This window comes from Hippocampus bargibanti, linkage group LG16 (assembly GCF_051943395.1).
Source record: "Hippocampus bargibanti isolate YZ-2025 linkage group LG16, ASM5194339v1, whole genome shotgun sequence".
In the NCBI taxonomy this organism is placed as follows: Eukaryota; Metazoa; Chordata; class Actinopteri; order Syngnathiformes; family Syngnathidae; genus Hippocampus; species Hippocampus bargibanti.
The window spans coordinates 15821213-15844893 of NC_142749.1; the positions used below are offsets into that span (position 1 = coordinate 15821213).

The 23681-nt window shown below is 37.2% G+C and overlaps 1 protein-coding gene across 13 annotated transcripts in view; it reads left to right on the plus strand.

Moving 5' to 3' along the window:
- The window catches only part of nbeaa (neurobeachin a), an 80708-nt gene that overhangs the window by 7468 nt on the left and 49559 nt on the right, over positions 1–23681 (plus strand). For all 13 annotated transcript variants that reach the window (XM_089017631.1, XM_089017632.1, XM_089017633.1 and 10 more), the window contains exons 3-10: positions 10610–10841; positions 14094–14194; positions 16301–16396; positions 16486–16607; positions 19019–19145; positions 19232–19351; positions 20716–20862; positions 22629–22826. In XM_089017631.1, the coding sequence (XP_088873757.1) occupies positions 10610–10841; positions 14094–14194; positions 16301–16396; positions 16486–16607; positions 19019–19145; positions 19232–19351; positions 20716–20862; positions 22629–22826 (1143 nt within the window). The remainder of the gene's footprint in view (positions 1–10609; positions 10842–14093; positions 14195–16300; positions 16397–16485; positions 16608–19018; positions 19146–19231; positions 19352–20715; positions 20863–22628; positions 22827–23681) is intronic.

Consider the following 23681-nt stretch of genomic DNA (forward strand, 5'->3'; position numbering starts at 1 on the left):
AATGATGCACCTCAGGGCTAATCCCCTCAACCAACGGCGGCGCTAAGCTTCTTGTTAGCTCCTTTGGCGCTATTGTTTCTACTCTATTGTGTTCTAATATATGTAATGCTTGTAGAAGGGGGGGGGGGGCGCTTCTGTAGTGTGTATCCTTAGATTGTGTGTGTGTGTGTGTGTGTGTGTGTGTGTGTGTGATTACACTCCTGTGGTGCATTGAAACTAAATGTGTGTGTGTGTGTGTGTTTCAGAAGTGATTAATGAGAGTACAAAGCGATGCTTTACTGTCCTCCTGCACCTTCTTCTTCTCTGCACAGTGTCCTGTGTAACACACACACACACACACACACACACACACACACACACACACACACACACACACACACACACACACACACACACACACACACTCGCACGTCGCATCCCTCTTTCAGCCCACATCATTGCCTGGCAGGGCCTGATTTTAAATTCATGCTGGCCTAGTTCGCCTTTTTCCCTTGGCTCCACACACACACACACACACACACACACACACACACACACACACACACACACACACACACACACACACACACACACACACACACACACACACACACACACACACGCATCTGCTTTTCCTTGAAGTATATCGAAGTGTCGTTCTTCATCACAGCGCATACCGCAGTGGAGCATTGATGCAAACAAACCTGTGTGTGTGTGTGTGTGCGTGTGTGTGTGTGTGTGTGTGTGTGTGTGTGTGTGTGTGTGTGTGTGTGTGTGTGTGTGATGTCACTGACAATAGCGTTTTCAAGACACACCACTCAAACGCACATCGGCAGACATGTTGGAGATGTGAATCCGTGTATGAGCCGCAAGATTGGATATTCCACTCCAGGAAATAGACCCCTCCCCGTGATTGCAGCCATGAACCCGATTTACACCCTCCACTCACACACACACACACACACACACAAGCGCACCCGCACAGTCGCGATGGAACGTTGTGGAAGGTTAAACAAGGACAAAGCTGCAATGATAGTTGATAGAAAATGGCTGCCAACATAAATCAGAGCATCCGTGAGGGATACATAAGATTACAAAAAAAATTATATTTTTTGGTGGCTATTTATTAGCCATCTATTGGCTAGCTAGCTATGTAGCTGGCTATTTATTAGCTATATGGCTGTCTATCTAGTTAGCAAGCTTCCTAGCTGGGTATCTGTTAGCAAGCTAGCTAGCTTTCTATCTATTTGAGTTACTTCCGGGTTGAGTGAAGGCTGGCGCCTGTGGCTGCCGCTGCTCACCCGCAGAAAAAAAACGATCCTGTGTCTGTAAAGTGACCTTGAGAGTTTTGAAAGGTGCTTAGAAATGAAATTTTATTATTATTATTATTATTATTATTATTATTATTATTATTATTATTATTATTATTATTATTATTATTATTATTATCCCAAAAAATGAAAAGCAAGCAGATGTGCATTCAGCTAAATAGATGCTAAAACTCACAATTCTGTACGGGTCAATTTCCCAATGGAAATTTTCAATGCTCTAATTACAAACACGCTTGCCATGTTATTAATCCAAACAACATTCCCTTATGAACTAATATAATTCTATATTATATTATAATTCTTTTTAATCGATTTCATGTTGTGAACGGGACCACACACACACACACACACACACAAAAATGCTACAATGTAATTTGTCCACCGGAGAAATCTGTCTCTTATCACTTTTTATTGATAGTTAGCGCACAGGTAGGTGGTAGTGATGGTGTTGGTGGTTCCGCCAGGGTGCTAGCCGCTAATCGGCATCCGCTACGCTGCCTCCACATCAACAACAAAGATGGATGATGTTTATATATATTTTTAATTTGTATTTATTTATTTTTTTGGTGGCAGCAGTGACTCATCGTGCCCCCCCCCCCCCCCCCATGCCGCCCCGTCGGCACCTCCCCCCCCCCCTGGGATGTACAAAATGAGGCTAATGTTTCCATGCGGTGATTCACTGTGAGATCAATTGTCGCGGCTCATGACTAGCAAAAACAAACGTGTGGTGTGTCATGCTTGGGTGCTGATAAAGCGCTGGCCATTGATGTGGCATTGTTTTTTTTTCTTCTTTTCCACAAGGAGGCAGCATTTCCCTTTTTTTTTTCAATGTTAGCGCTTTGTTAGCTGATTAGGCTGTTGTTAAAGCGCAATGTAAACAAATATGTATGTATTGTATTTTGGACAGCCGCCCTAATTTCAAGATCATATAACTCCAGACCCATTTAATTTAGGCATTAACTATTTTTTCTGATGAAAGAAGATCGTCTCATAGCTTGCTAGCTTGCTAACTTTCTAAAATAAAATTTGTTATCTATTAGCTATCTGGCTCTCTAGCTATCTATTAGATAACTATTAGCTAGCTAGCTAGCTTTCTATTTATTTGAGTTATTCCGGGTTGAGTGAACGCTGGTGCGTGTGGCTGCCGCTTCTCACCCACAGAAAGAAATATCCTGTGACTTTAAAGTGTCCTTGAGAGTTTTGAAAGGCACTTATAAAAGAAATGTATTATTATTATTATTATTATTATTATTATTATTATTATTATTATTATAAATAAATAAATAAATACATATATAAATACATTCACAAATTCTCAAACAAATATACACATAAATAAATAAATAAATACACATACACCAATAAATAAATAAAAAAAAATAAAAATGCACAAATAAATACACACATATACACAAATAAACAAATACATAACTAAATAATTAAATACACAAAAAAATAAAATAATGCTATTAGCTATTAGCTATGTCCTTGAGAGTTTTGAAAGGCGATTACAAATGAAATGTATTATTATTATTATTATTATTATTATTATTATTATTATTATTATTATTATTATTATTATCGTTAATGTTTCTTAAGCTGAATTGAATGTTTATGTCGTCCTAAAACTCAATATTGTGTGGGTGCTGGAATTTGAGTGAATTTGATCGTTTCAATTGTTATTTTGGACTGAAGTAGTCTTAAGATAGCGTCCTTCAGTCCAAATGAAGATAATTTATTGCTTGGGCTTGTCACCTGGTCTCGCTTGATCTGATTGGAGCGTTCCTGAAGCAGCATTTCAATTGCATCTTTGATCTTATGAAATTGTTTTTCGGGTTTGCGGCTTCCGAAGTCTAAGCGGGGTAGCTTTGACAAAATCAATGTCGCTCTCTGTCAATGTCTATCTATCTATCTATCTATCTATCTATCTATCTATCTATCTATCTATCTATCTATCTATCTATCTATCTATCTATCTATCTATCTATCTATCTATCTATCTATCTATCTATCTATCTATCTATCTATGTAGCTATCTAGCTGTCTAGCTGTCTAGCGATTATCTAGCTAGCTAGCTAGCTAGCTATTATATAGCAAGCCAGCTGTCTAGCTATTATATAGCTTGCTAGTTATCTAACTATTATCTAGCTAGCTATCTAGCTAGCTATTATATAGCTTGCTAGTTATATAACTATTATCTAGCTAGTTATCTAGCTAGCTATTATATAGCTATCTATCTCTGCAGCTATTATCTGGCTAGCTAACTATTACTAGGCTAGCTAGCTATTTTTTAGCTAGCTAGCTATATAGCTATTATCTCTCTGGCTGGCTCGCTAGCTATCTATCGGGATATCTATTAGCTATATAGCTGGGTGTCTAGCTGGCTAACTATTTGCGATCTATTGACTATCTACTAGCTAGCTAGCTTTCTATCTATATGAGTAACTTCTGGGTTGAGTGAACGCTGGCGCGTGTGGTTGCCACTGCTCACCCACAGAAAAACTGATCCAGTGACTGTAAAGTGACCTTGAGAGTTTTGAAAGGCGCTTAGAAGTGAAATGGATTATTTTAATGTGTGAATATACTGAACAACGAAGCTGTTTTTGTTGTTCTGGTCCCAGATTAATTCATGCCCATCTACTGCCGGTTTGTTGCCTAAAAGGGCTGCTATGTGTCCCGCGATGCTGGATTAGCGCGCTACTGATCCTTGCTCAGCGGAACACTGCTCGCCATTGTTTTCAGCGCACACGCGCAGCACGTTCCCGTCGACGGGTGCAAAACAAACAGATTAGCGCCGGCAAACCGGGAGCCGCCTGTTCCGAATTATGTCCGCCGTGCTGATCCGGCAACCTTTCGATTCAGCGGCGGATTTCCCCAACGTTTGCGAGGCTCGTTATGACTTTTTTTCTTGAAGCGAACGTCACTTGTCAAAATGGCGTCTTGTTATGAATCGTTGGTGACGGCTGTCACATAAAAATATTCTTAAAATCAAATTGAATGAACGCAACAAATGCTTATGTTATGTTAGCTAGCTTTCTATCTATTTGAGTTACTCCCGGGTTGAGTGAGGGCCTGGTTAGCTATCTGTTAGCTATCTATTAGCTAGCTAGCTTTCTATCTATTTGAGTTACCACCAGGATGAGTGAGGGCCTAGTTAGCTATCTATTAGCTAGCTAACTTTCTATCTATTTTAGGTACTTCCGGGTTGAGTTAGCGCCTGGTTAGCTATCTATTAGCTAGCTAGCTTTCTATCTATTTCAGTTACTCCCAGGTTGAGTGAAGGCCTAGCTAGCTATCTGTTAGCTATCTAGCATTCTATCTATTTGAATTACTTCCGGGTTGAGTGAGGGCCAAACTAGCTATCTGTTAGTTATCTATTAGCTAGCTGGCTTTCTATCTATTTGAGTTACTTCCGGTTTGAGTGAACGCTGGCGCGTGTGGCTGCCGCTGCTCGCCCACAGAAAAACTTATCCTGTGACTGTAAAGTGACCTTGAGAGTTTTGAAAGGCGCTTATAAATCAAATGTATTATTTTTATTTTTATTTTTATTTTTAATTTTTAATTTTAATTTTAATTTTAATTTTAATTTTAGTTTTTTAATTTTAATTTTAATTTTAATTTTAATTTTAATTTTAATTTTAATTTTAATTTTAATTTTAATTTTTACATACTGCCAACTAGTGGCCTGGCATGCATACTGCACTTTTCATCAAACTTGAAAGCTCAATTCAAGAGTACAAAATGGCAACCTGGAGCCATTTTCCAACCACGCACGAATAATATTATGCTAATTCGAGTCAAATCTGCATTCAGTCTGACTTCCTTTTCTCATTCCTCTGAAATATTTCTCTATAATAATTCAAACTCTCTCACAATCATCTAATTTCTCCGGGAAGCGGCCAACGATACCGACAGCCTCTTAAAATTTGAATAAATAAAAATGTAAATTTATTCATGAAAATATTTTGGTTCCTTTTTTTTTGGGGGGGGGAGCAAACATAAACTTCCCCTATTCCATTCTATCAATATAATAAATCCAATTTTATTTTCTCAGGCCTCGGGAGGAAATACAACGAAGTAGCTCTGTGTGTGTGTGGTTTTTGTATGTGTGTACGTAGCTAAATAACTACTTTCCGACAAATGAAAAGGGAGCCTGAAAGGGATTTCACTTAGTTCTCCTGATTCAAATTCAAGACTTCAAATCCAAGTCGGTACACGAAAAAAAAAATAATCGGTGAAAAAAATGTTAATAAACGGTCGCCTCATAGTGTCCAAATATCTGCCATTCCCGAATTTATTTGGGAATTGAAAACTATGACGTGGCGGGCCATTCCCGAATTTGTTCGGTTCTTGCGTGGGGTGCTGATAAAGCGCTGGTCAGACCTCTGTCAATGTTTTTCTAACTTCCACAAGGGGGAAGCATTTGTTTTTTTGTCCATGTTAGCGCTTTGTTACAGCTTCAGCTATTGTTTAAGCGCTCTATAAATCAATATGTATGGACTGTATTGTATTTTGTACATCTGCCCCCCCATTTCATCCATGACACAATTCAAAAACTACATCGAGTTCCAAGCCTCTTAGTAGTGAGTGATACTAGTGCAATGGCGGAACTGATTTTTTTTTCAGATTAAGGAATTTCCGTTTGACAGAATTCCTTATGAGAGAAGACTTATGCCAGTCTAGCTAGCTATCAAGCTATCTACCTAGCTATCTATTTGCTATCTATTAGCTGTCTAGCTAGCCATCTAACTAGCTATCGTTTAGGTATCTAGTTATCTAGCTGGCTAGGTAGCTATCAGCGACTGTATCCTGTGACTGTAAAGTGACCTTGAAGAGTTTTGAAAGGTGCTTAGAAATGAAATGTATTATTATTATTATTATTATTATTATTATTGTATCTATTAGCTAGCCAGCTAGTTTTCTATCTATTTGAGTTACTTCTGGGTTGAGTGAACGCTGGCGTGTGTGGCTGCCACTGCTCACCCACAGAAAAACTTATCCTGTGACTCTAAAGTGACCTTGAGAGTTTTGAAAGGCGCTTAGAAATCAAAATGTATTATTATTATTATTAATACAATACAATACAATACAATACAATACAATACAATACATACAATATGATAAAATACAATACAATACAATACAATACAATACAATACAATACCTCTAAAGATGGAGGACACTGATTTGAGGTGGCGACCCCTTGATGGGAAAAGCCGAAAGGAAAACAATACAATACAATACAATACCTGCTAATTTATACAGCGCTTTCACAACTCAATAATGCCAGATTTGATCTTAGAATATATTATCAATAACTAACACAACTAATTACGGTATAATAATAACTAATTCCAATAATAATTTTGCAAAACAAAGGAAAAGTGTCTTGACATTTTTCAAATGATGTCTCTGTTCAGAGCTACCACCCCCACTAACACACACACACACACGCACACACACGCACACACACACACACACACACACACACACACACGCGCGCGCACACACACACAAATGTGATTCGGCGAAAGCGGCTGGGGGGCATAACGGGTCAATTGTTTCATCTCGACTGCCATCTGTGGGCACTAGGACCCATGGGAAATGCAGTTCAGCCTCCTCCCCCTTTTTCTCTCCTTCTGTGTGTGTGTGTGTGTGTGTTTGTCATTCTTCATCATCAATCGGGGACAAAGACGTGAGTGACGCACCCGCTGAATTTGACGCAATAAACCCCCGGCCATTAAACCACTCAAACATACATTAATTTCATCATCATCATAATTTCTTTGTCTTTACAGTAGGCGGGGCAGCGGGTGGCGTCATCGCCATGGTGATAAACAGATGGATGGGCGATCACAAAAAAGCGCCTCGCAAATCCCATTTAAATAAACAAGCCACGCCCACGTCGGTTTTCAGTAAACAAGATACAAGGCGAAGCTGATCAATAACTAAGAAAATAGGTCACAAGGGGGAAATGTCGGGCGATATGTTGTCACGGTAACGGTGAAAGCTTCCCTTTTGGATGCGAGTAGTCACCGAGGGCCTCCTATTCGCCGCCGCCGCCGCCGTCGCTGCCCGTGAAGCCCACTTGGCCAAACGCTAAGTACGTAACGTGTGATGTGGAGTTCACAAGAGGCTCTCTCGGGCGGCGGCGAAGCGACTCAATGGCCCCGCCGCTCGCCGTCTTTGATGGCGGCGAGTCGATGATACTCCAGCGACAAATTAGCAGCAGGTGTCTGTGTTGTGGTCGGCAGTCAGGCGTAATGGCTCCTTTGATGCGACGCCATTTGCGCGACGACGCGCAGGAGTGGAAAAATGGGGTTTATTGATGTATTTTATTTTTTTAAATGAATAGTATTTTTAATGAATGTGTTTTTTTTTAATATAATGTCCATTATTTTTTGACTCACTTTTATTTTGTCAAGTGGTTGTGCAAAATAAATAAAGACATACACAAATAAGTAAACACATACATGAACAAATACATTAATAAATACATAAATTAATACATGAATAAATACATAAATAAATACATGAACAATTAATGTAACACATGCATAAACAAATACATAAATAAATACATAATAAATGCATGAATAAATACATACATAAATACATTAATAAATAAATGAATAAATACATAAATAAATACATAAACAATTAATTTAACACATGCATAAACAAATACATAAATAAATACATAATAAATGCATGAATAAATACATACATAAATACATTAATAAATAAACGAATAAATACATAAATAAATACATAAACAATTAATTTAACACATGCATAAACAAATACATAAATAAATACATAAATAAATACATGAATAAATACATACATAAATACATTAATAAATAAACGAATAAATACATAAATACATAAACAATTAATTTAACACATGCATAAACAAATACATAAATAAATACATGAATAAATACATACATAAATACATTAATAAATAAATGAATAAATACATAAATAAATACATAAATAAATACATTAATAAATACATTAATAAATACATAAATAAATACATGAATAGATACATAAATAAATACATAAACAATTAATTTAACACATACATAAACAAATACATAAATAAATACATGAATAAATACATAAATAAATACATAAATAAATACATTAATAAATACATAAATAAATACATAAATAAATACATAAATAAATGAAGCGGTCTGGAAAATGGATGGATGAATGGAAATATACACTTATTTTTTTGACTCACTTTTAAGTGGTTGTGCAAAATAAATAAATACATAAATACATACATAAACAAATAAACACATATATAAACAAATACATAAATAAATACTTTAATAAATACATAAATAAATACATGAATAAATACATAAATAAATACATAAATAAATACACAAACAATTAATTTAACACATACATAAACAAATACATAAATAAATACATTAATAAACACATAAATAAATACATAAATAAATACACAAATAAATACATAAATAAATACATAAATAAATGAAGCGATCTGGAAAATGGATGGATGGAAATATACACTTATTTTTTTGACTCACTTTTAAGTGGTTGTGCAAAATAAATAAATACATAAATAAATACATAAACAAATAAGTAAACAAATAAACACATATAAACAAATACATAAATAAATACATGAATAAATACCTAAATAAATACATAAACAATTAATTTAACACATACATTCAGGGGAGTCATCAAATTTCACGCATCATTTGTCTTTATACTATGTATCTTCATACAGGCTGGCGACCAATCCCGGGTTTACCCACCAATGTCATGTGCAATCGATTTTAGCTAATTAATGACGGATGAAAGTATCTATCCTTCCGCTTTGCGCCCCCTGTGGCCAAAACGACGACTACATTTATCACAGAAAATAATCAATGCTTGATGTTGATGTACTAATGCGACTTATTGTGTTTATTCTTTTTTTTTTTAGATAAGCAAGAATTTCTATATCCAAGCTATTATATTTTATTTATTTTTTAACCCCCCCCCCCCTCCTCCATTTTGAGCTTCTTGTATCCAACTGGATGCATTGTGTGTGTGCTTTCTTTTGGTTTCATTTAATAACGCAATGTGTTTCAGCATCCCTGTGTCCTTTTAGCTTGTTGGTCACCATAGCGACCACTTTCTGAATCATGAAATATGCCGAGGCTGAAGTGTGTTCTTGTCTGATATTGTGTGTGTGTGTGTGTGTGTGTGTGTGTGTGTGTGTGTGTGTGTGTGTGTGTGTGTGTGTGTGTGTACAACCATACTTTTCACAAGTCATTACGCTACATCGGCCATTAAGAGGCAGCCCATTTGCACTCCATGTTGGAAAGATGCTATCAGCAGCTCAGCATAGGGTGTGTGTGTCTGTGTGTGTGTGTATGACTAGTCTTGTGAGGACCACTCACATTTTATACCATACGTAGTGAGGACATTTTTGACAAGTGAGGACCTTTTGGCCGGTCCTCACAAGTTTTTCTTTCTAAAGGCTTCTAGAGGGTCTATATATGCATGTGTTAAAGTTTCGGGAAGGTCCTCACAAATTCACCCAAAATTATTCTTTGGTGTGTATTTTTATTTCACTTGATTACACACACTTTTTACTTATTGTGTGTGTCTGTGTGTGTGGTTAATGAGAGAAAAAAGTTCATACCACAAAAAGTAAAACAATATTTTAACCAAATTCACTACAGGGGTGAGGACTTTGAATGTACACATTCAGAAACCTCACTCCTCCTGTTATTTCAGTTTCAATTCCACTTTTTATTTCTTTGTTTTTAGTGGAAATGGGGTGAAATTCAGTGTTCAAATGTAACACTAGTTCTTCTCTAAATTTATCAGCAAGGGTGGTCCTCGCCTTGCACGCTGGGTCCGAGACGACAGTAATTTCGTCTGTCCTGTATGTCATGCATATTAGCATATTTGACAATAAAGCGGACTTTGACTTATTTGGAGTTATCCGGACCCCACAAAACCATTGAAACAGGAATTTGTGTGTGTGTTTGTTTGTATGACCACTCTTGTGAGGACCACTCACATTTTATACCATGCATAGTGAGGACATTTTCCTCACAAATTTTTCATTCTAAAGGCTTCTCGAGGGTCTATATATATATATATATATATATATATATATATATATATATATATATATATATATATATATATATATATATATATATCACTGTGTGTGTAAACACACACACAGTGAATGTATAAACCACCCATGTTCTTCCATTCTCCCATCTTGTATTTCTTGTTCTTGTCAGCTTGTGGGCGGCGAGTTCGACCTGGAGATGAACTTCATCATCCAGGAGGCGGAAAGCATCGGCTGCATGGTGGAGCTGCTGTCGCACTGCGAAGTGACGTGCCAGGCGGAGATTTGGAGCATGTTTACCGCCATTTTGCGCAAAAGCGTGCGTAACCTGCAGACCAGCACGGAGGTGGGCCTCATCCAGCAGGTGCTGCTGAAGATGAGCAAGGTGGACGACATGATTGCAGGTACTACTACTTTGAAAGGGGAGTAAAAGAAGCTATTTTCATAAAACGGAAAAAAACCCTTCACTAAATCGCCATGGTGGGGTGAGGTTCAATTTGGATTGTTCCTACAACCGACTTCTGAGGCAACATAGGCTTAGTTATGCTGATGAGGTGATAACAGATCAAATGGGGCAATAAGGACAGTCATAGACCCCATACTCAGGAAGGACAATAGAAGTAATCAGTCATCACAATAGAAGTTTTCAGTGTAGCCGCAGGGAGTAGTCCTCTGCTCCCCCCAACCTGAGACAATGGACCAATCATAGCAGAGTCTGGCACCACCACGTCTGGACAGTAGGACTATATATATAGGGTCAAAACTACCAGCAAAAGATTTTAGTTCGCTGACGAAGCCTCTTGGATAAGAAGCGAAACGTCCGACACCTTGAAAGAAGTACAAATGACAGCTGAAGAAACCTTCTCACCGATGGACCACTCCTGTACGACTGAGAGCTTACACTGACTTAAATCCACACATTTCATGATTTAGTGTTCTTTTCATCGGAGGAACATTTCTCCCGTGTGTAGCTACAAATGCAACTTTTACGGAATATAATTGCGAATATTATTGCGAATGGAGTATGTCGACGAAAGCTTTATTGTAATAACGAGGCACTCAAGTGTTTTCCGACACTCAGTTGAGGCCAAGTGAGTCAATCATCTCTTTCCAGATGATCTTTTTGTGTAATTGATGCTTTCCTCGCTTATCCTCCAATTCCCCCGACGAGTGTTTTTCCTTCGCCGTGCCTTTTCAACTTGACTCGAAGCCGCTCGGTTCGTGTAAACAGTGAATAGCGCATGGACTGTGTATATTCTTACGTATGCAACAGTCAAGACGAGAGTGTGTTTGAACATTGAAGTATTTGGTTTTTCTTCCACTGGACTTGCAAGGTAACAAAGCGGATGCGTCAGGTGACATTTTTTCGGCAATCCTGAGATTAGTGAATTCAAGAAATAGTTTTGAAAGGCGCTTATAAATTAAATGTATTATTATTATTATTATTATTATTATTATTATTACAGTAAAGTCTCGTTATATCGATATCGGATATATCGATAGTCCCGGTTATATCGATACTATTTCTATGCACGCACGGAGAAAATTACATGCAAACAGGGTCGGATATATCGATAGTCCCGGTTATATCGATATTTTTTCGGACTCCCTTGAATATCGATATAACGAGACTTTACTGTATTATTATTATTATTATTATTATTATTATTATCAAGTCAATCTCTCTGATCATACTCACAACAGTGAATTAAAAATACATAAATATTTGGATATTTTTCCTCAGCCGCCTCCACACAACAGTACATTGATGCCAAGAAGATATTTGGGGACAATGAGGCCATTTTATACATGGTGGTCCCCACTCTCCTCTATTGCCAAGAATGTGTGTTTGAATATTTCGGCTCGTTTTCATCAAGAATTCTCGTAAAAACAATTAAATCCAATTAATTGTCAAGGCACATGGAGTCATCTTCCTCGACACTTCACACATAATTGGGAAGTGTGTGTTATAGGGTCAGTTTATCCTGGACAGTCCCCACTTGCTCATTGCCAAGAATGTGTGTTTGGATATTTGGGGCATTTTCCTCAGGAATTATTGTAGAAAACAGTGAAATCCAATTAAACGTGAGGGCACAGAGTCATTTTCCTCGACACTCACCACATTATTGGGAAGCATGTGTGCTATGGGGTCATTTTATCCTCGACAGTCCCCACTTGGTCATGTTGCCAAGAATATGTGTTTGGATATTCGGGGCATTTTCATCAGGAATTCTCGTAAAAAAAAACAATGAAATCCAATTAACTTTGAGGGCACATGGAGTCATTTTCATCGACACTCCCCACATCATTGGGAAGTGTGTGTTATAGGGTCAGTTTATCCTTGACAGTCCCCACTTGCTCATGTTGCCAAGAATATGTGTTTGGATATTCGGCGCATTTTCCTCAGGAATTCTTGTAAAAAAAAACAATGAAATCCAATTAAGCGTGAGGCTACATGGAGTCTTCTTCCTCGACACTCCGCACATCATTGGGAAGTGTGTGTTATAGGTTCATTTTATCCTCGACAGTCCCCCCCTGCACACGTTGCCAAGAATGTGTGTTTGGATATTTGGGTTGTTTTCCTCAGGAATTCTCGTTAAAACAATGAAATCCAATTAAGCGTGAGGCTACATGGAGTCATTTTCCTCGACACTCCCCACATAATTGGGAAGCGTGTGTGCCATTGATTCCAAGGAGATATTTAGGAACAATAGGGTCATTTGATCCTCGACGGTCCCCACTTTCATTGGTGGCCAAGAATGTGTGTTTGGATATTCGTCTCGTTTTCCTCAGGAATTCTCGTAAAAACAATGAAATCCAATTAATTGTGAAGGCACATGGACTCATTTTCCCCCGACACTCCCCACATAATTGGGAAGCGTGTATGCTGTCGTCGTAAGTACCTTCATTTGCCTCGATCAACCACACTTTGTAGCAAAAACCAGGAAAGTGTTTAGTCGTTTTGTTTCTCAATCATTCTCCCAAAATAGAAAATCTAAGCAACCGTGTTTAAGCAATCCTCACAAAGCAGTCCATAAAAAGAAGCTTTGCTGCATTCAGGTCATTCCATCCCATCGTCAAACACAAAAACACACACACACCAGGCCATGGAAGTGTGTGTGTGTGTGTGTGTGTGTGTGTGTGTGTGTGTGTGTGTTTTCAAGGCTTCCTGCACCACACGTTCCATAGTGTGAAGTCTCTTTGACATCGACCTTGACTTTTTCCTTTAATGCCGTCCTCACTCCTCCGTCCGTCGTGTCTCAGCAGGATGAGGTGCTTTACAAGTGCTATGACTTACTCTGCAGCTTTCAATGACCTACATGCATTGATCACACACACACAAAAAAAACAACACAAACACACACACACACACACAATGTAATGCTTTATTTCCTCTAATGAAATCCGGCACAGCTCAATCCACATTATAGCCACACTGGCCTTTATTGGCACACAAAGAAAGTCTCTGTGAGTGAGCAGATCGGCTCACGGTTGTTTAGGGCTTTCACACTCTCACTAAGATACACAAAAACATACCAAAATAACATCGTATTTGGATAAAAGTGAAAGAAAATACATAAATTGTTGAAAATGTCCCCATTGTGGGACTATTAAAGGTTTTCTGTTTCTGATTGACATTTTTTTGTCATTTACAGATCTACTGGTGGACATGTTGGGCGTCATGGCTAGTTATAGCATCACCGTCAAGGAGCTCAAGTTGCTCTTCAGCATGCTGAGAGGTGACAACGGCGTTTGGGTAAGGAAGGCCGAGAAAGTCTGCGGGATTTTACTTGACGGTCCCCACAAAGTAGCAAAACCAGAAAAAAAAGTGTGTGATGATTCCAAGGTAAATATAGATCACGAAAAATTGAATTATTGATTGATACAGTCCGTATACACGGTATTACAAAGCTATAACTAATACTTAAACTAGGAAAAGTGGAAGTAAAAGAAAGCATAAATGATAGAGAATAGATAGAACACCTCAAGGCCCACAATAGAAGCACAGAAAATCTGGGGTCAATCTGAGGTGAACAGACACAGCCTGTTAAACTGTCATCTTCAGGTAGTCGATCTGGCCTTGGGCGTAATTGAGGACTTGGTAAACTCCTTCACAGGAAGAGCTCATTAGCTAGGTTACGAATCGTAACAGTTCATGGAAAGACAATTAAATTGTCTACATTCTGTTGGTTTATGGATGTTGGTGCTTGGGACGTCCTGGAGCGTGGTATTCAAATCAAGAAGACTACGGACGTATCACTTAAAGGACAACCGACACTTTTTTTTTTTGTTTCCTAACTGACATCAGAAAAACGTTTTATAGCATCTAAAATAGCCAAAACACGAAGGCTGATATTTTGAGTCAAATGCAAAACACCAATAAAAATGACTTGAAGTGTCCCAAAACTACTTCAAAATGACCCCCGGAAATGGCGAGTTTCAGAAGGCCCCGCCCCCTTGTTCGTGACGTCACACAAGGACGTCTTTGCCTTGCTCGAGAATCAAAACAATGGCTTCAGATTCGGAGAAGATGCTTTCTTGTTACTCATCCAGTTATGAATATGATTCAAATAGTTCTGAAGAGGAAAGCATAAATGTTTGCAATCGATTAAAGAAGTCCTTCCGGATCATTTTGAGCCGTCGGGACTCCAATGTAGCGTCACAAAAAATGCACAATATGGCGCCCAAGCCCCGTTGGAATTTGTGTCAACTAGTATCAAATAGTAGTCTTGGTGCAACACACAACGATTCACCATCGTGTTATTTCTGTTTTTCCTTCTAATTTCGCCATCAACACGAAGTTTTCAGACCAAACAAAGTACCACAAAATGCATTGTGTGTCGCTTTCTCGGTCAGGGGGTGTTCCTTCTGTGACGTCACGTCAGGAATCATCACCAACTCGAAAACAAGACTTCCTGAATATTCAGCGCGAGTCTTAAAACGTCAAATATAGCTATATGCCGTGGAATCGTTGTAAAATACGTTCAGTAGAAGTCATTGGAAGCCATTTTACAAATTATGGACACAACTTGTCCGGAGGTGTCGGTTGTCCTTTAAAATTGCGTATACTCTCAATGAATAGCTTGGCAGATGGCTGCAAAAGCTGGGCGTCGGTCATGAATGGCTGCGTCACCCTGCTGGCAGTAAAAAAAAAAAAAAAAAAACAATCTTCCTGTGTTCAAGCCTTTGTTCACAGTGTCCGACCGAACAAACATCTCTGACAAGAAGTGAAAACAAAATAAATGCTAACTGTAATGAAAACTGCTAAACTATTAAAATTTCTGAATAAGTCAGACAAATTAGTAAACATCCTGATTTCTGCCTTCAACCGCAAGAACCTCCTCCCGGACAGAAAGACAGATCGATGTCAAGTTGCCATGGTATCGATGAGGGTAGAATGTGATCGAGGGGCTTATTGATCTTGCGGTAGAGATGCGATGTCAAACCGCGTTCGCCTTCCCTTTAGTGCACAGGTGTCAAAGTCAAGGCCCGCGGGCCAAATCCGGCCCGCCACATCATTTTTTTTCGGCCCGCGAAAGCAAATGAAACTTGTTAAATTCCATGATGATTGCTAAAATCTGAGCCAAAATTTCATATTTTTGGATGTCAACCACAATAAAAGTCATTATTGTTGACTTCAGATTTGAAAAAAGAGTTATTCATTAATTTGCTGTGTGCTCTATATGTAATATTTGAAGGGATTTAAACATTCTAATGGGTCATAACGGCCCTCGAGAGAAAACCATAACTACAATGTGGCCCGCGGCAAAAAAATGACTTTGACACCCCTGCTTTAGCGGCTTGTATCAATAATTTGTAAATGTCACTCACTCACTCACTCACACTGTTTTCCTCTTCGTAGCCCAGACACGCCATCAAGTTATTGTCCGTCTTGAATCAGATGCCTCAACGTCACGGCCCCGACACCTTCTTCAATTTTCCCGGACGCAGCGCGGCGGTACGTTTTTTTTTTTTTTTTTTTTTTTGTAACCCGTCGCTCGCCCGATCGGGGGAAACGCTCGATTATAAACACGTAGTTTCCCGCAGGCCATCGCTTTGCCGCCCATCGCCAAATGGCCGTATCAAAATGGCTTCACCATCAACACGTGGTTCCGGCAAGATCCGCTCAACAACATCAACGTGGATAAAGACAAGCCGTATCTTTACTGGTGAGACCGAAACGGGGTTTTAAGTTCATCAAGTAGTCTCAAAGTTCCCGAATTTATTCAGGAATTGAAAATATGACGTAGAGCACCATTCCTGAATTTATTCGTGTTTTGGGGGTGACGATAAAGCGCTGGTCAGACCTCTGGCAATGTTTTTCCCTTCCACCAAAGGGCAGCATTTGCCTTTTGTCCATGTTAGCGCTTTGTTTCCGCTTTAGCTGTTGTTAAAGTGCTATAAAATCAATATTTATGTATTGTATTTTGTACAGTCGCCCCCATTTCAAGCTCAGATAACTCCAGACCCATATATTTCAGTAATTAACTCTTTCCCTTCCATGAGGGGGCTGTGGTTGCCTTTTGTCCATGTTAGCGCTTTGTTACAGCTTCAACTGTTGTTAAAGCGCTATATCAATCACTATGTATATATTGTATTTTGTACAGCCACCCCCATTTCAAGCTCAGATAACTCCAGACCCATATAACTTAGGAATTAACTCTTTTTTTTTCCTGATGAAAGACAAGAGTCTAAGGGTTCTAATTCTGTATTGAATTTATGTCGTCCTCAAACTCAATACTCTGTTGGTTCTGCAATTTGAGTGAAAATGACAAAAACCCTGGCACTGAAGTCATACCAGGCACCCATCCCCCCCCCCCTCTTTATGTTTAGTTAGCTTGCGGAACAGCGGTAGGATGTCAAATACCTCCATGTGTAACCTTGGCGACCATTTTTTTTAAGTGGCAGGTGCCCCCACGTGCCCCCACTGACGTCCGGCCCTGCCCGCTCTTATCATCGTCCCGACAGGCGCTTGCTCATGTCGTCCATCTTGTTGTTCATCTTGTACAAATTACACACTGCCAAGTCGTCGCCGTAAATAGCAACAAGGGGGGGGGAAGGATGCTAGATTAGCCTCATTTGTTTTTATTTTACTTTTATGACAGGAAGTTGTTATTGTCATTTCTTGTTATTGTACTCGTTTCTATTCTGGGAATTGTTAAATTAATCACATGACATCGTTGTCAACGTCATGGGCTATTGTTGACTTGAATCATTATTTCTAATAATAATAATAATAATAATAATAATAATAATAATAATAATAATAATAATAATAATAATAATAATAATATATTTCATTTATAAGCACCTTTCAAAACTCCCTGGGACACTTTCCAGTAGTAATTTTGTTTATTTCCATCATGCAAAGTAACTAATAATAATAATAATAATAATAATAATAATAATAATAATAATAATAGTATTAAAATCAAGAAGACTATGTTTTGCTAATGTGTCACTCAATAATAATTCTAATACTAATAATAATTTTCCCATTGTGGGACGAATAGAGGTTTTCTGATTCCTAATAATAATAATAATAATATATTTCATTTATAAGCGCCTTTCAAAATTCTCAAAGACACTTTCCAGTAGTAGTTTTATTTATTTCCATCATGCAAAGTAACTAATAATCATAATATTAATCATAATATTAATAATAATAATAATAATAAATAATAATAATAATAATAATATATTTCATTTATAAGCGCCTTTCAAAACTCTCAGCGACACTTTCCAGTAGTAATTTTGTTTATTTCCATCATGCAAAGTAACTAATAATAATAATAATAATAATAATAATAGTATTAAAATCAAGAAGACTATGTTTTGCTAATGTGTCACTCAATAATAATTCTAATACTAATAATAATTTTCCCATTGTGGGACGAATAGAGGTTTTCTGATTCCTAATAATAATAATAATAATAATAATAATAATAATAATAATAATATATTTCATTTATAAGCGCCTTTCAAAATTCTCAGACACTTTCCAGTAGTAGTTTTATTTATTTCCATCATGCAAAGTAACTAATAATAATAATCATAATATTAATAATAATAATAATAATAATAATAATAATAATAATAATAATAATAATAATAATAATAATATATTTCATTTATAAGCACCTTTCAAAACTCTCAAGGACACTTTCCAGTAGTATTTTAATAATAATAATAATAATAATAATAATAATAATAATAATAATAATAATACATTTCATTTATAAGCACCTTTCAAAACTCTCAAGGACACTTTCCAGTAGTAGTTTTATGTATTTCCATCATGCAAAGTAACTAATAATAATAATAATAATAATAATAATAATAATAATAATAATAATAAATACATACATACATAATAATAATACATTTCATTCATAAGCACCTTTCAAAACTCAAGGTCACTTTACAGTCACAGGATTACCTTGGCAAAGGCAACAATCACCTAAATGCCCTCAAATAATTCATTATTAACTTAATTAATTAATTCTTAACTTTATTTAGAATGTGCACCTTATTTCTTATCAGACAAAGAAATAACGACCGCGCGCGTTTGGCTTTGCAGCTTCCGTACCAGTAAAGGAATCGGATACTCGGCGCACTTTGTTGGCAACTGCCTGATCGTGACCTCCCTCAAATCGAAAGGAAAAGGCTTCCAACACTGCGTCAAATACGATTTCCAGCCACGAAAGGTGAGAACAACAAATAAAACCGGCCATCATCGTTTTTTTTTTTGTACATTAATAACATTAATAACATTAATTTGTTTGTATTGCAGTGGTACATGATCAGCATCGTTCACATCTACAACCGCTGGAGGAACTCCGAGATCCGCTGCTACGTTAACGGCCAGCTAGTTTCCTACGGCGACATGGCCTGGCACGTCAACACTAACGACGTAAGCGAAACGCTGCCAATATTTTGTCCTTTACCTAATTCGCTCCTGGGCGGTTGGGAAGCAAAATACACCAGTTCGCTGCTGAGAGGGGGGTGGGGGGGAGTCAACGGAGGGAAGCGCATCCTTGGCAAGTGGATACTTTGTTGGATAAAAACAAAGTGTAAGCAAAAAGCGTCTGGGTCCTTTCTGTTTTTTTTACATTATTTTGCTCACTTGAGCTATCTAGCTGGCTATCTAGCTAGCAATCTAGCTGGCTACCGAGCTAGCTATCTATTTGCTATCTATTAGATAGTTAGCTTGCTATCTAGCTAGCTATATATTTGCTATCTATAAGCTATCTATAAGCTAGCTAGCTAGCTAACTAGCTTTTAGTTGTCTAGTTATTTCTTTGTATGATAATAATTAAGGTGCACATTCTAAATAAAGTTAGTAATTAATTAAGTTCATAATGAATTATTTGCGGCCATTCAGGTGATTGTTGCATTTGCCAAGGTAATCCTGTGACTGAAAAGTTATTATTATTATTATTATTATTATTATTATTATTATTAGTAGTAGTAGTAGTAGTAGTAGTAGTAGTAGTAATATTAATAATAGTAATAATATTAATATTAATAGTATTAGTATTAGTATTAGTATTATTAGTATTAGTATTAGTATTAGTATTAGTATTATTAATATTAACATTATTGTTACTTTGCATGATGGAAATAAACTACTACTGCAAAGTGTCCTTGAGAGTTTTGAAAGGTGCTTATAAATGAAATTTATTATTATTATTATTATTATTATTATTATTATTATTATTATTATTATTAACTTTTTTGCATGATGGAAATAAATAAAACTACTACTGGGAAGTGTAGTAGTGGGAATTATTATTATTAATTGTAATAATAATAATAATAATAATAATAATAATAATAATAATAATAATTATTATTATTATTATTATTATTATTATTATTTAAAAAAGAAACAGCCATCATAACAAAAAAAATGCCGTCTTCAGTCACTGCGATGTAGTTTTTCATTTGAATTCATTTACATAAGTGTAGCCTATGCATGAAAAAATATGGATCAAAGCTAACTAACATGATAGGATATAAATCGAGATGGGATGAAATATGGATTATAAATTCATGAGACATATAACGCTACGGAATACAAATTAGATCAAGCTATATAGAACGTGACCGAATCTAAAATGCTGAAGTGCGCAATTATTCAAATATGTAAATAAACATCAACCTATAACTTTATATGACCGCATATGAGGACATTCAAAAATGTTTATGTGTAACCCCATGAAAAAGCATCTCAAGCTAACGGACGTGCTATCGTTCCTATTTTTCCCCGCGCAGAGCTACGACAAATGCTTCCTAGGCTCTTCGGAGACGGCCGACGCTAACCGAGTGTTCTGCGGTCAGCTCGGCGCCATCTACGTCTTTAGCGAAGCGCTCAACCCCGCTCAGATATTTGCCATACACCAACTCGGACCAGGATACAAGGTGAGACGTGACGAAATTAGAACCAGTTTGCGTTGCTAGCATGAGGAAATGATAACAATGAAATCGTTAAGGGACATGTTAGCTTGCTAAGGCTAAAGAATTTTCAGCTAAAGCTCCCATCGCCTTTTCTCTCTTTGTCACTAATTGAATTAGCATCTGAGGAAATAATAAAAATGAAATTCTTAAGGAACATGTACGGTAATGTGGACATGCTAGCTTGCTAAAGCTAAAGAATTTTGAGCTAAAGCTCCCGTCAGAGTTTTTAATCCTGCTTTTTCTCTCTTTGTCACTAATTGAATTAGCATATGAGGAAGTAATAAAAATGAAATTGTGAAGGAACCTGTACGGTAATGTTAGCTTGCTAAGGCTAAATAATTTTGAGCTAAAGCTCCCATCATAGTGTTTTAACCCTGCCTTTTCTCTCTTTGTCACTAATTTAATTAGCATCTGAGGAGTAATAATAAACATGAAATTGTTAAGGAACATGTACGGTAATGTGGACATGTTAGCTTGCTAAAGCTAATGAATTTTGATCTAAAGCTCTCAGAGTTTTTAATTTTGCCTTTTCTCTCTCTTTCGCTAATTCAATTAGCATCCAAGGAAATATTAATTTTAAATTGTTAAGGAACATGTACAGTAATGTGGACATGTTAGCATGCTAAGGCTAAAGAATTTTGAGCTAACGCTCCCGTCATAGAGTTTTTAATCCTGCCTTTTCGCTCTCTTTCGCTAATTGAATTAGCATCCGAGGAAATAATATATTTTTTAAATTGTTAAGGAACATGTACAGTAATGTGGACATGTTAGCATGCTAAGGCTAAAGAATTTTGAGCTAACGCTCCCGTCATAGAGTTTTTAATCCTGCCTTTTCGCTCTCTTTCGCTAATTGAATTAGCATCCGAGGAAATAATATATTTTTTAAATTGTTAAGGAACATGTACAGTAATGTGGACATGTTAGCATGCTAAGGCTAAAGAATTTTGAGCTAACGCTCCCGTCATAGAGTTTTTAATCCTGCCTTTTCGCTCTCTTTCGCTAATTGAATTAGCATCCGAGGAAATAATATATTTTTTAAATTGTTAAGGAACATGTACGGTAATGGGGACATGTTAGCTTGCTAAAGCTAAAGAATTTTGAGCTAAAGCTCTCATCATTAGAGTTTTTAATCCTGACTTTTCTCTCTTTTTGTCACTAATTTAATTAGCATCTGAGGAATAATAATAAAAATTACATTGTTAAGCAACATGTAAAGTAATGTGGACATGTTAGCATGCTATGGCTAAAGAATATTTTGCTAAAGCTCCCGTCATAGAGTTTTTATTCCTGCTTTTTCTCTCTTTGTCACTAATTGAATTAGCATCTGAGGATGTACGGTAATGTGGACATGTTAGCTTGCTAAAGCTAAAGAATTTTGAGCTAAAGCTTCTGTTATAGTGTGTTTAATCCTGCCTTTTCTCTTTTTCTTGCTAATTAAATTAGCATCCGAGGAATAATAATAAAAATTAAATTGTTAAGAAACATATACAGTAATGTGGACATGTTAGCTTGCTAAAGCTAAAGAATTTGGAGCTAAAGCTCCCGTCATAGAGTTTTTTAATCCTGCCTTTTCTCTCTTTGTCACTAATTCAATTAGCATCCACGTTAGCGCTTTGTTCATCAAGCTAATCCTTCCTCGCGTAGCGCTCCAGGAAGCCAATTATATTTGGGTCTGCCCAGATGTTCTATTCCCCTCCATCCAACTTTTGACCTTTTACCCTTTCCGACAGAGCACGTTTAAGTTCAAATCCGAGAGCGACATCCACCTCGCCGAGCACCACAAGCAGGTCCTGTACGACGGCAAATTGGCTAGCTCCATCTCCTTCACGTACAACGCCAAGGCCACCGACGCGCAGCTCTGCTTGGAGTCCTCGCCGCGAGAGAACGCCTCCATCTTTGTGCACTCGCCGCACGCCCTCATGCTGCAGGTTTGTGGGTGTTACGCACCCGCGTCGAATGCTGAGTTCGAAGTTGACATTTTGCAGAGCGCAAGAAAAGAGCTTTTTCTTTGTGCTTTTCTTCTTCTGTGGTGTCATTTTATTGGTCATCGTTTTTGTTTTTGCGTGACATTATCATTGCATTAGCCACGTTTTGGATACGCGGCTAAAATATGATGCGTTTATTAGCTATCTATTTAGTTAGCTAATAGCTATCACACAATACTAGTTTCCATTTCCAGAAGTTAAGTGGCCCCATCTTTTACCCCACCCACCCTGGTCATTGCTCTGAAGTAACTGATGCGTGAGGGAAAGGTTTCCTGGACGCTACTTTTTATTGATCTAGCTGGCCTAGCTAGCTAGCTATTTGCTATCTATTAGCTAGCACGCTAGCTATTTAGCTATTTGCTATCTATTTAGCTAGCTATTAGCTAGCTCGCCTTCAATCTTTTTTGGAGTTATTCCGGGTTGAGTGAACGCTGGCGCGTGTGGCTGCCGCTGCTCACCCACACAAAAACTTCTCCTGTGACTGTAAAGTGACCTTGAGAGTTTAGATAGAAATGTGGTAGCTAGCTAATATATAGCTAACGGATAGCTATCCAGGTATAATAATAATAATAATAATAATAATAATAATAATGATTGGATTGGATTTGCCTTTATTAGTTTCGCAGTGGAGAAATTATTAAATAATAATAATAATAATAATAATAATAATAATAATAAGAATAATAATATATTTCATTTATAAGCGCCTTTCAAATATAGTTTATAATAGATAGCCTGCTCGACAGCTAAAGAGCCAGCTAGATAGCTAATAGATAGCTAGCTCAATAGCTAACGAGC